Raw genomic sequence first — 12,501 nt, 5'->3', positions numbered from 1 at the left:
GTGGTGGCCTTGCTTCCACATCTATCCTCACCCTTACCAGCCTGTTCCCACACCCGAGCCTCACTGGGGGCACTCTTGAGAAGGGCCACCGAGTACCACTTCCAGCCTCCTGCAGCTCTTCAGGCTTGGCTTTGCCCCCACCCCCATCTCTGTGGCCTCGGCAAAGACTCTGGGCGGCCTTCCTTGGATAAAGGACTCATCTGCCCTCCACTTCACTCCGTCCCAGCAGGCCTTGCCGTCCGTCCACTAGCCGAGGATTTTACCCCATTGGGTCTGTTTCGAGTTCCATAGAAAATAAACGCGTCCATCCCCTATTCCTCCCTCGGGGCTCCTCTGGGACTCTGGGGAAGCCAGGCGGGGGCCTGGCTCTCAGCACGTGCTGTGTAGCGGGGACTGAGAGCCCCAAGAGTGCGACAGTTGGGTTCCTAAAGCGGTGGGGGACAGGGCAGGCATTCCGAGGCCCGGGGCCTCGGTGCGCCAGACCTCGCGGGGGCCGTCCGGTCTCCGTGCTCGCGCCGGGGCGCACTGCCTTTCCCTGCCAGCGCAGGACGGCTCTGCAGGTGTAACAGGCGCCCAGTCTCCGGGGACTCAGGCGGCGCGCCTGGCTCCGGCCATTTGGGAGTGCATGCCCCTCCCCGGCAGCACAGGGTTTGAGTCCCCAAACGCGACGGCAGTGCGGCCACACCGGGGGCTCGCGGGACCCAGTGAACGTGCCCAGGTGCCCAGCGCGTGTGATCACGGGCCCTCACCTCCTGTCACACGGGGGCGCTGCGCTCGCCAGGAAAAGTCGCACCTGTGAGCGCGTTACGTGGTGAGAGGTCAGAACGCGCGGGAGCCCCGGAACCCCTACTCCCAAGGGCCGCTGCGGGGCCACCCCAAGAGCCCCGGGAGGAAACCTCCTTCCGCCGCGCTTCCGACCCCGCGCCAGCCGGACTACAGCTCCCAGGATGCCTCGGGTGGCGGGGAGGCTCTTCCCGAGACCCTCCGCGCGCGCGGAGGCTGAGAGCCCCGCCTCCGAGCGGCGGGACTGGGCCTGCGCGGGCCGGGGGGCGGGGCGGCGTGGGAGCGCGGGAAGTCCGGATTCCTGCGCGGCGGCCGCAGCATGAGCGTGGACCGCGAGCTTCGCCGTGAGTCCTCGGATCGAACGCCCGAGCGTGGGAACTGGGAGCGGGCCTCGCCGGCCCAGGCGGAGGGGCTCAGCTTCCTGGCCTTCTCTTTCTCTCTGCAGAGCTGTACAAGGCCAAGGCCAAGGCCCAGAACAGCGGGCAGCTGCAGGAGGAGGCAGCCCTCTGCCACCAGCTGGGGGAGCTCCTGGCCAGCCATGGTGCGAGCCTCGCGCGGGGCCCAGGGTGGGGCCGGGGCCCAGGGGTTGGGAGCTGCTGGGCGGACGGGGGTGGGGAGCCAGGGTGAGCGCGCTGCTCGCCGCCCCGCCGGCTCTTGGTCGACTGCGGCCCAGGCTGAAATGTTCAATCCCCCGCCGGCCCAGGCCGCTACTCGGAGGCCCTGCAGGAGCACGAGCAGGAGCTGCAGCTCCTGGAGAGCGCCGACGACCCCCTGGGCTGCGCCGTGGCTCACCGAAAGATCGGAGAGCGGCTGGCCGAGATGGAGGACTATTCAGCTGCCCTGCAGGTGGGCTGCGCCCAACTGGCACTCATGCTGGCCAGACCCCACCTTCCTGGTTTTGCACTTCATGGGGGTTCCTTTCTGAGCTTGGAGCACCGTCTCCACTGTCTGGGTCTCACTTTCAGAGATAGTGGTGGGGTCCTGGGGTGGGTGCACCACATCCTCTCGTGGGTGCCTGGCCGCAGAAACTGTTAGTGAACATATTACTCGAATTGCCTCTGTGGACTGCTTGGGTGGTCAGGACCCACTGTCCACACAAGCCTTCCTTGGCTGCCGGGGTGCAGGAACCCCAACTACTTTGACTCATCATTTCATGTCTGTCATGATGCTTGCTTGTTGGACTGTGAGCTGGTGTCCCCACAGGCAGCCGTTGGCATGAAGGAGATGGGGCACGTGTGGCCTGGCTTTGGCCTGCTCTGTGGGGGTTCGGAGGAGCAGGGAGCTCTCCTGGGCAAAGATCAGGACTCCCTGGAGTTAGGTGGGGTTTGTTTGAGGTGGGGCTTGGCTCACGGCAACTATCTCTGTGCCCCAGCACCAGCACCACTACCTGGAGCTGGCCCGTTCCCTGTCCAACCACATCGAGCTGCAAAGGGCCTGGGCCACCATCGGCCGCACCCATCTGGACATCTATGATTACTGCCAGTCACAGGATGCCTTGTTGCAGGCCCAGACTGCCTTTGAGAAGAGCTTGGCTATCGTGGATGAGAAGCTGCAAAGTGAGTGCCGCCCCTACCTCCAGACCTGTAGGCCGAGGGGAGAGCAGCCCCATCACCTGCCTGCCCTCTACCTCCTTGTGAGGTTGAGATCTGTTCTTAGAAGCCTACTAGCGATAAGACGCACAGTCTGTGCTCCTGGAACCCTCAACCCTGGCACCATCGTAGGAGGCATGAGAGAGGGTGGGGCACAGGGTCCAGAGCTGGAGATCCCACGGGGATGAGGCACCGAGCATCGAGAGGGGCGTCTTCCAGGGACGTTGCCTGGGCGAGAGCTGACTGAGATGAGGACCCGGCTCTACCTCAACCTTGGCCTGACCTTTGAGAGCCTGCAGGAGGTGGCCTTGTGCAACAGCTACTTCAAGAAGAGCATCTTTCTTGCTGAGTAAGCCTCCCCGCTGGGCCTCAGGACAGGCTGAGTCTCCCGCTCCTGGAGGAAGGAGCTGGGCGGCGGTTAGCCGGGCTCCCGTTAGCAGAGGAGGCCCGGCACGTCTGCTGTGCGCTGGGGAGGGACCGGCGGGGCTGCCCGTCGTGCTGGCGCAGAGCGGGAGTGCCTCAGCACTTTGAGCACCTGTCACCACCCGCAGGCAGAACCACCTGCACGAGGACCTGTTTCGCGCCCGCTACAACCTGGGCGCCATCCACTGGCGCAGAGGGCAGCACTCCCAGGCCATGCGCTGCCTGGAGGGGGCCCGGGAGTGCGCACGCGCCCTGAGGAAGGGCTTCATGGAGAGCGAGTGCTGCGTGCTCATCTCACAGGTGCTCCTCCGCGCCGCGGCCCTCAGGCAGGCTTGGGCCTCGAGGCGGGCTGTAGTACTTACCTGCCCTCACCCTCCAGGTTCTCCAAGACCTGGGGGATTTTTTGGCTGCCAAAAGAGTGCTGAAGAAGGCGTGTAGGCTGGGTTTCCAGAAGCCCTTGCAGAAGGCGGCTGTGCACCAGACCCTCAAGTATGGTGAGCCTGGAAGGGGACCCGTCATCGGTAGAGGGGCCTGGACAGGGCGGGTGTCCTGCCTAAGAGACTCGGCTAACGGGCGGCAAAGCCAGGCTGGAGCCTGTGCCCTGCCGCCCCCTCACACGAGGCTCTTTCTGGCAGTGTTGGCGGTCGTCCGGCTGCAGCAGCGACTGGAGGAGTCTGAGGCCAGTGACCCTCAGGGTGCCATGGGCATCTGTGAACAGCTGGGGGACCTGTTCTCTAAGGCAGGTGACTTCCCCAAGGCAGCCAAGGCCTATCAGAAGCAGGTGTGCACCGCGGCGGAGTGGGAGGGGAGGGCAGCACTGTGGAGTGGCCCAGGCCTGACTTTTGCCTCCTCAGCTGCAATTGGCTGAGCTGCTAGGCAGGCCAGGGCCTGAGCTGGCCATCATCCACGTGTCCCTGGCTGCCACCTTGGGAGACATGAAAGACCACCGTCAGGCTGTGCACCACTATGAAGAGGAGCTGAGGCTGCGGGATGGCAGTGCCCTGGAGGTGAGAGGTGATTGTGCTCAGCTCTGCCCCCTGCATGTGTCACCACACCTGTGCCTTGGGACTGCCACACCTGGTGGTGGGCACAGATGGGCATTTCCACTCCCAGGCTGCCATCCTCCTGGCACGGGGTGCAGCGGGGCGCCTGGGCCAGCTGTGTGCAGTGGGCAGCAGCCACTAGCCCATTCTTGCTCCCGCTTCAGGAAGCCAAGACCTGGCTAAATATCGCGCTTTCCCGAGAGGAGGCCGGTGACACCTATGAGGAGCTGGCACCATGTTTCCAGAAGGCTCTCAGCTGTGCCCAACAGGCCCAGCAGCCCCAGCTGCAGGTGTGGCTCCACCCACCCAGCTGGGGTCCCCAAGCGCAGCTTGCTAGTTGCCTCGGTCTCCATCCCCGTGTCCCCCCATTCCGGGGCCAGCATCCCCATGGCCCTGGCCGTGAGCTGGGCATCCCCTGCTCCTCAGAGGCAGATCTTGCGGCACCTCCACACCGTGCAGCTGAGACTACAGCACCAGGAGGCCCCTGGCACTGAGGCCAGACTGCAGGAGCTGGGCGAGGACGAGGACGAGGACGAGGGCAAGGACGACGGGGGTGAAGACAGCGACGCCGTGGAGGCCAGTGAGGTGGAGCTCTCGGACAGTGGTGAGGCCCACATGTGCCTTGGTCCTGTGCCACCTGGTTCGAGACAGGAGGACACAGCCCCATGCAAGGCGGGTGACCACTGCCAGTGGAGCCAAGGGGGGGCACGCGCAGCAAGCCTTCCTGGCGGGGCCGACACGGGGGGCTGGAGGGTGTTCCTTAGGCAGTGGCATGGGCTCAGACCTGGGGAAAGGGTACAGTGAGGGTGGTTGGCTTAGCACTTCCTGAGAGACCTGAGAGCTGACGTGGTCAGCTTCGTGGCAGGTGGACGGAAGGAGAGTCGGCGGGCTCGGGCCGAAGCCATCCAGGGCAGCCGGGGGCAGGGAGGGCAGATTGGGGCCAAGGGGTGGGGACCAATCCCTGAGTCCAGGATGAGCGTGTTCAGTTTTGAACTTGGGGGGCTTCCAGAACCTCTCGGTGAGTGGCCAAGGGCTGTGGAGAGTTTGGGCTCCACCTCGCAGGGCGTGGCTGGAGCCAGGGAGAGAGGACGAGGGACAGCAGCTTTAGGCAGTGCTGCTCAACAGAAGGTCACGGAAGGAAAAGGGGTTCTGGAAAGAGCCAGCAGTATGGGAGGATGCAGACGGGCAGGCAGAGGGCCCCAGGCTCAACGACAAGTGTCTTTAACGTGGGTTGACGTAGCCCGACAAAGGTTCTTCCCAGGCTGGAGTGGCATGGGTCTGGGGTGGGGCATGGCCCACAGAGCAGGGTCTGCCTTCCAAGCAAGCGGCCAATGTGCAGTGGACAGGGGTCAGGTAGGCAGAAGGACGGGGCACCGGAGACCATAGGCAGGTGGCAGTGAGCAGGGAGCCCCAGGCTCAGCAGGCGGCGGCCCGGCTCTCGCAGATGACGAGGCTGACAGCCAGTCCCAGCGGCTGCAGGATGAGCTGCATGGTGGCCTGGGCCGGCAGAGGACAGGCAAGGTAAGGATAGCGGGACGAGCACGTGTCCCCTCGGGCGCTCACCAGCATGGTCTGGGCACTTATGTCCTCCGGTGACCGCCCACAGTGGCACCGACGTAATGACGTGGGAGAGACGCTGCTGCACCGAGCCTGCATCGAGGGCCAGCTCGGCCGCGTCCAGGACCTCGTGAGGCAGGTGGGCCTGCATCCCGCTTTCCCCACCCCGGGGTACAGGGAGGACATGGGAGCTGGAGGGGGAGCCGTGCTCCTGGCCCTGCACAAGCGCCTGCAGGCACCCCTGGGACCCTGCCTGATGGTGGGAGCATCTCCCACACTCTGGTAGGACCTGGACAGGGCCAGACCAGGAATGGGCCGTGGGATCAGCTCAGGTCGTGGAGCTCCAGGGTCAGGCACTTGTCGTTGAGCCTGGGGCCCTCTCCTTCCCATCCTTGGTCACAGGGCCACCCCCTGAATCCTCGGGACTACTGCGGCTGGACGCCCTTGCACGAGGCCTGCAACTATGGGCATCTGGGTGAGCACGGCCTGGGGTTTAGCACATGGCAGGGAGGGGGTCTGAGGAGGACTCTGGGAGCAGGCTCACGTCCTGATCCACAGATATCGTCCGCTTCCTGCTGGACCATGGGGCTGCGGTGGACGACCCAGGCGGCCAGGGCTGTGAAGGCATAACTCCCCTGCACGATGCCCTCAATTGTGGCCATTTCGAGGTGGCTGAGCTGCTCATTGAGCGGGGAGCGTCAGTCACCCTGCGAACAAGGAAGGTGAGGGAGGATGAGGGACCAGGTGGGCATGGGCCACGGTGGGTGGGGCTGCTCCCTGGGCCTGCTCTCAGCTGGGTGCCTGCAGGGCCACAGCCCTCTGGAGACCCTGCAGCAGTGGGTGAAGCTGTACTGCCAGGACCTGGACAGCGAGACGTGGGAAAAGGCAGGCGCCATGGAGAGACTGCTCCAGGCGGCCTCCACAGGCCGAGGTAAGGAGGGGCCTCTTCTGCGCCTGGGGACACTGCTCCCCAGTCCAGCAGCCCGCTGGGCCCTGATTCCTAAAGGCATGTTGCGTAGCGGCTGCGGGGGGTGGCGTGGGGCCGGGCATGCCTCACAGTGGGCTCCGCTTTCCCACAGCTCCCCACAGCCCCCTGGCTTCCCAGGCCCTCCTAAGGGACCATCTGTTTGACCCTGAGGCCTCTCCTTCCTCAAGTCCCTGCCCGGGACCCCCAGAGGCCTGTCAGGCCAGGGCCAGGGTTTCCCAGGCATCAGCAGTGCCGCCCGTGGCCAGGCCTGGAAGGAGCAGGCACAAGCTGGCCAGCAGCAGCAGCTCGGAGGGCGAGGACAGCACGGGTGCTCCCCAGCCAACCCGGAAGAGGCCCCGGCGCTCCGGCCCAGCACAGCAGGCCAAGGCCTGCATGGCGGGCCACACCACCGACAGGGAGGTGGCGGCAGTGGGTGCTGGCCGGGCAGCCTATCGGGCAGCCATTCGAGGTGTGGGCAGTGCCCGAAGCTGCCGCCTGGAGTCTGGCCCATCTCGGGGCCCTGGCGAGGCCCCCCCGCCACAGGCAGCACTCATCCCTGAGGAGGAGTGCTTGGCTGGGGACTGGCTGGAGGATGATCTGCTGGTGACCCCCGGCCACCGGGGCTGCCGCCGGCCTCAGCCCCAGGGCTGTGGGCACAGCACTCGGCATCATGTCTCGGAGTCAAGCAGCGATGAGAGCCCCATCAGGCCCCGGGCCCGGCAGAGCCGGCTGCCCCGTCATGGGAGTTCGAGTGCACTGGGCAGAGCAGCTGGAGACTGCCGCGCGGCCACAGAGCCCCCCCAGAGTCCCGGCGTCCCGGGTGGGGAGAGACCTGCGGAAGGCCAGCCCCTGGTGGGTGCCACGACTGGGGCAGAGCCAGCTCCAGCCCGGGGGTGCCGTGGGGCAGGGCAGGGACTGGTTTCCCTGATCAGCCTGTCCCTCCCTGCCCCTGTCTGCCAGGGACCCGCCCTGCTCCCTCCCATCCGGGTGCGCGTTCGCGTCCAGGACAGTCTCTTCCTCATCCCTGTCCCGCACAGGTAAGGTGTTACCCGCCCCCTCCCAGCCCCAGGTCCCTCTGCACCCCTGTGGGCTCTGAGGAGGTGGCACCTGGTGGCAGCCATGAACTCTGGTGTTTGCACATCAGGTGGGACATGTAGCCAGGGCTCGTTTTGACTTGATGCGCCACCCCTGCTGGCCCAGGTCAAGGTCAGGGTGCCCTGCACCAGCACAAGCAGGGCCCCAGAGTGGTCGGGTCAGGTCCTGCGGCCCCAGGGAAGCTGGAGGTGCTGGGCTGCAGGGGCACTGGTATGCCGAGCCAGTGGGGGTGGGAAGGAACCAGGGCCTTTCCTCAGCGTACACTCTGCACCCTGTTCCCACAGCAAGGAGGCCCACTCCGTGGCCTGGCTGGCCGAACAGGCTGCCCAGCGCTACTACCAGGCCTGTGGGCTGCTGCCGAGGCTCACCCTGAGAAAAGAGGGGGCCCTGCTGGCCCCACAGGACCCCGTCCCCGATGTGCTGCAGACCAATGAGGACGTGAGTGACAGGAGCCGGGCCTGAGCATGAGCATCCTGTGCTGGTGCCCGGCTGCCTGCTCATGGTGTTTTCCAGGTGCTGGCTGAAGTGACTTCGTGGGACCTGCCCCCACTAACCGACCGCTACCTGAGGGCCTGTCAGAGCCTGGAGCAAGGTAAGGGCCCAGACAGGCCCCACCTGCCCCTGCCACCTGTGGTCACAGGGTCTTGGTCCCAGGACCCCAGGTGTCCGCCGTGATCCCCTCCCACCACACCTGTCCTCAGGTTTTCTCCCCTACTCTGCCCACACACAGGAGCAATGGGTAGGAGACGGTGGTCCCACCTGGAAGTGGGGCCCATAGAACCTGGGGTCTCTGGGCTGGGTCTGGACGGGAAGTCTGGCACTGCTGAGAGCTGCCAGGGACGCTGAGAGGTTGGCCTCAGGCTGAACTGCGGGGTGGCCAGTGGAGGCCAGGGTCCCATTGGGGAGGGCCTCGCAGGGCAGGCTGGTCAGTGCCGCCTACCAGCCTGTGTAGGGGCCCCCAGGATTCGCAGCAGGCTCGGACGGGGGGTGCCTAGGTTGCCCCCAGAACCAGAGCAGGCAGGCTCTGGCCCTGATGGCATACCTACCCCACCCAGAGCCACACCAGCAGGTGCTGCAGGCCGTGAAGCACCAGAGCTTAGGCCCCTCGTTCAGCGCTTGCTCCCTGGCCCTGCGCCAGGCTCAGCTCACTCCCCTGCTGTGGGCCCTCAAGCTGCACTCTGCGCTCCGGGAGCTGCGCCTGGCAGGAAACCGGCTGGGGGATGCCTGTGCCACCGAGCTGCTGGCTGTCCTGGGTACTGTGCCCAGCCTGACCGTCCTTGACCTCTCTTCCAATCATCTGGGCCCTGAGGGCCTGCGCCAGCTGGCCACAGGCCTCCAGGGGCAGATCACCTTGCAGGTAAAGATGTGGAGAACAGCAGGCCAGCAACAGGTGACATCGGAACACTCTCATCTAATCAGGCACTGGGTGGGAAGGAGCGGTGGGAGTGCTAGCTGGTGCTCAGGCCTGGGATGGCAAGGACATCAGACCTTCTGGAGGCCTGTATCTTCCCCAGAACCTGGAAGAGCTGGACTTGAGCATGAACCCCCTTGGGGATGGATGCAGCCAGGCCCTGGCCTCCATCCTGCAGGCCTGCCCCGCCCTCAGCACCCTGCATCTCCAGGCCTGTGGCTTTGGCTCCACTTTCCTCTTGAGCCACCAGGCAGCCCTGGGAAGTGCCTTCCAAGGTAAGCTGACCGCATGTCTATTCCCTGGTCCCACTTGCCATCAGAAGGGTGTGTCCGGGGATGCCAAGAGCCTTGACCAGAAGGAGCCCTGGGATAACAGCCTGGCATCTAGGCCCATGTAGGTAGACGTGCGGGTGCTGCATTTGCCTGAGCCATCCCCCAGTACACACCCTGCCCCAGCTGTCCCTCAGGACACACCCCAGTCACACTGTCGTCACCAGCTCTGAGCGTTCTATTCGCCTGAGGTGATTCCACCATAAGTGCACCAGGGCTGCAGAGAGCTAGGGACCCAGTATTGAAGCTGGGAAGTGAGGGTCCTCCAGGAGGCTCTTCTGCAGAGGCAGTAGGCTAGGACATGAGGTTCAGGACTTAGAGCAGCAGCAGGGGAGGGGTCTGGGCTTAGGGCAGCAGATGAGGCACGCACATCCAAGCCCAGGGCCTGACTTAGGCACCCGGGCGTCCCATCGTGGCTCAGGAGTCCGGCCCACCCGCTCCCTAGCCGGGACCCTAGGCAGTTTACCTGTACACAAAACGTCAGGGATGATAGCGTCCCCAGAAGGCTCATGAGGGCTGTAGCAGGGCTAGGGGTGGTGGCTGTGTGGAGCTGACAGGTTCTGGCTCCCGGTTCAGATGCCAAGCACCTGAAGACACTGTCACTGTCCTACAATGTCTTGGGTGCCACCGCCCTGGCTCAGACCCTGCAGAGCCTGCCTGCCCACACCCTCCTGCGCTTGGAGCTCAGCTCCGTGGTGGCCAGCAAGAGTGACTCAGGCCTCATGGAGCCCATAGTCAGGTACCTGACCAAGGTATGCATTGGGGATGGATGTCAAGCCACAGGAGCCTTGAGCCACCTGGGCCAAAGGTTCCACAGGTGAAGTTGGGGTGGAGGACCCAGAAATAGCCGTGGGGGAAGCTTTCTGTCGAGCTGCATTCCTCAGGCTGTGGATTCCTGCAGGAAGGGCATCTGGGAGCCAGGGTGGCCTCCCCTGTCCCCAGGCAGGTCCCAGGGAGCATGCCAGGCTTCTGAGGGCTCTTCCAGCCAAGGCTGGGTCCCCATGATTTTCACTTCACCATACGCCAAATGTGGCACATGTAGAAGGAAGCATCTCTGTCTGATCTGCAATTTTAGAGGTGCTGCTCCCCTCTGCCTCGGGGGCCAAGACAGCCTTTGCCCCCTTGTCCCCAAGAAAGAGGGAAAGTGGCTACCACTGTGTGGGGCCTCTACTGGGATGCAGGGAGGGCAAGCACTCCATTCAGTTCACCTGTCTCGGGCCTCTGCTGTGTCTAGGAAGGCTGTGCTCTGACACACCTGAACCTGTCTGCAAACCACTTGGACAGCGAGGCAGTGGGAGACCTAAGCAGGTAACACCACCTGCCTGTGCTTCCACTGTCCTGAGGGGGGCCTAATCCCAAGGACTAAGAGTTGGGGGGTTGTGGGCCACCTCCTTCCCGTGGTGCCCCTGGCAGCACCCTGATGGCCCTGGAGGGGCGCTGCCGGGCCGGGGGCAGCCTGCTGGGCCTTGCCTGTGGCTCCCAGAGCTGTGATTTTTTTCAGGGCAGCTTTCTCTGGTGATGGGCACCTCCCTCCCGGGAAGCTGATCCCCTCACTTTTTCTCTGTCTCAGATGTCTTCCTCTCTGCCCCTCACTTGTCTCGCTGGACCTATCTGCCAACCCAGAGATCGGCTCTGAGGGCCTGGAGGGGCTCCTGTCCGCCCTCCAGGAGCGGCCCCAAGGTTTGCGCTTCCTGTGCCTGTCAGGTGAGCTCTGGGGATGGTGTCTACACCTGCCACACCAGGGCTGGTGACATGCATCCCTCCTCAGGGACCTGCCTGAGGCCCGGGCACCTCTTCTGAAGGGGCTGTCAGTGCCACCAGTCAGACAGCAAGGGTGGGCTGGGCCCCCTGAGGCTAAAGTGTGGGACAAGTGACTGGAAGGGGGTGTGATCCCAGTTCCTCCAGTGATGGGGCAGGAGCGGCATGGGATCTCTGCCTCTGGCCCATTCAGCCTGGTCCTCAGAGGCCATGGCAGAGGGCGTGGAGACCCCTTCCAAGGGGACTTCCTCCCCATTGTCAAGAAGAGGGAGCTCAAAGTAAGAGGTGGAAGCTGCCTTCCCTTCCCAGTTCCTGCCATAGGATGCTCTGACCATATCTCCCTGGCCTGTGGCCTGCTTTAATTTGTCATTCTGGTCACACCTGCACAGTGCCCTACCAGAGCTGTCTTGGGGATGACCCCAGGCCAGCAGCCTGGCTTATCCAGCTGGGGCCTGGGGCAGGGGGAGCACCAGGTTTTGTCTCCAGGAGGACAAAGGCTGGGAGTGGGTGTACACATGGGGAGCCCCTGGGTTATTCCTGCTCCTCACCCTTGCCTCACAGGGCCAGGCCAGGCTGGCTCCTCCATGAAGGCAGGTTGGTGGCAGATTGGCACTCAGTTGAGGGCCTGCTCTCCACACACCTAGCTTCCTGGCATCTACACCCTCACCAAGCTCCTGGGAGCCCTGAGCCTACTGGGCACTCTGGCCTCAGGATCAAGCTTTGGCAGCTTAGTAGGCTCTGAACTCCTGGGCAGCCCCTATTGTGTCCACTTTATGTATGGAAAGACCCAGGTATCATCAAAGACACTGTCAGAGGCACAGATGTGACTGCAGTGTTTATGTTAGGCAACCTCCCTCCTTCCTGACCCCCTGGCTGTGAGAGGGCCCAGGTCCCAGGCGGTCCCTCAGAGAACATGACCCCTCCTAGAGCGTTATGGGGCTTCTGCTGGGCTTCTGTCTGTGCAGCGCCCCACAGCCCTTGGGGCCTCAGAGGAAGTAATCTTTCTGAGGGCCACGTCGGTAAAGAGGAAGGATACAGGCTTGAGAGTGCCCTGGTGCCTACACTCCCCTGCTGCTGCCCGGCTTCACCCTGCCGTAGCAGCTCTGAGGCCCGCTCCGCCTCCCCCTGCAGGCTGTGCTGTGCGGGGCCCCCTGGGCCTGGGCCTCTGGGACAAGATAACAGCGGAGCTGCAGGAGCTGCAGCTGTGCAGCCAACGCCTCTCCCGCGAGGACCGGACCGCCCTGCGCCAGCGGCTGCCCAGCCAGCCCGACCCCGGCATGTGCACACTGGACCGTGGCGCCAAGCTCTTCTTCCGGCGCCTCTGATGGCCGGCGTCACCCCGCCCTCCCCATACGCCCCTAATAAATGGACGCTGCTGCTGCCGCCACCTCTCCCTGCCTGCTGCCTTAAGGCGGGCGGGAGGTGGAAGACTGGGTTGGCTTTGCGGTAGAGAAACAGCCGCGGGCATTGAGGGCAGATCCGAGCCTGGGACGCTCGGGGGCGCGGCCGGGGTTCGGGAAGGCGGAGTCCGCGCGCAGGCACAGGG

At 64.6% G+C, this 12,501-nt stretch overlaps 1 protein-coding gene across 2 annotated transcripts; it reads left to right on the top strand.

Moving 5' to 3' along the window:
* The first annotated feature begins 978 nt into the window (after positions 1–978).
* On the top strand, positions 979–12,342 carry TONSL (tonsoku like, DNA repair protein). Of its 2 annotated transcripts, XM_039846129.1 has the most exons (26): positions 979–1,127; positions 1,229–1,324; positions 1,487–1,629; positions 2,156–2,339; positions 2,592–2,721; positions 2,924–3,095; positions 3,175–3,289; positions 3,431–3,576; positions 3,650–3,802; positions 4,003–4,128; positions 4,265–4,442; positions 5,283–5,359; positions 5,445–5,534; positions 5,798–5,870; positions 5,954–6,117; positions 6,203–6,326; positions 6,475–7,214; positions 7,323–7,399; positions 7,742–7,895; positions 7,971–8,049; positions 8,513–8,814; positions 8,972–9,143; positions 9,774–9,949; positions 10,432–10,505; positions 10,768–10,901; positions 12,087–12,342. In XM_039846129.1, the coding sequence occupies exons 1-26, from the start codon at positions 1,103–1,105 to the stop codon at positions 12,278–12,280; spliced, it is 4,098 nt and encodes a 1,365-aa protein (XP_039702063.1). In that variant the 5' UTR covers positions 979–1,102; the 3' UTR covers positions 12,281–12,342. The 2 variants fall into 2 exon arrangements, 1 of the variants encoding a protein (XP_039702063.1); XR_005649328.1 differs by lacking the exon at positions 12,087–12,342 and having other exon boundaries at positions 9,774–9,936.
* The last annotated feature ends 159 nt before the right edge of the window (positions 12,343–12,501 follow it).

The sequence above is a fragment of the Pteropus medius genome, unplaced genomic scaffold (assembly GCF_902729225.1).
Source record: "Pteropus medius unplaced genomic scaffold, Ma_sr-lr_union100, whole genome shotgun sequence".
NCBI lineage: Eukaryota > Metazoa > Chordata > Mammalia > Chiroptera > Pteropodidae > Pteropus > Pteropus medius.
This window is presented reverse-complemented; position numbering and strand designations above follow the sequence as displayed.

Coding starts and splice junctions, on each gene's coding strand:
- TONSL (XM_039846129.1), top strand. CDS start 1,103: ATGAGCGTGGACCGCGAGCTTCGCC. Junction 5,360..5,444: donor GCCGGCAGAGGACAGGCAAG/GTAAGGATAGCG, acceptor GACCGCCCACAG/TGGCACCGACGTAATGACGT. Junction 10,902..12,086: donor GCGCTTCCTGTGCCTGTCAG/GTGAGCTCTGGG, acceptor CTCCCCCTGCAG/GCTGTGCTGTGCGGGGCCCC.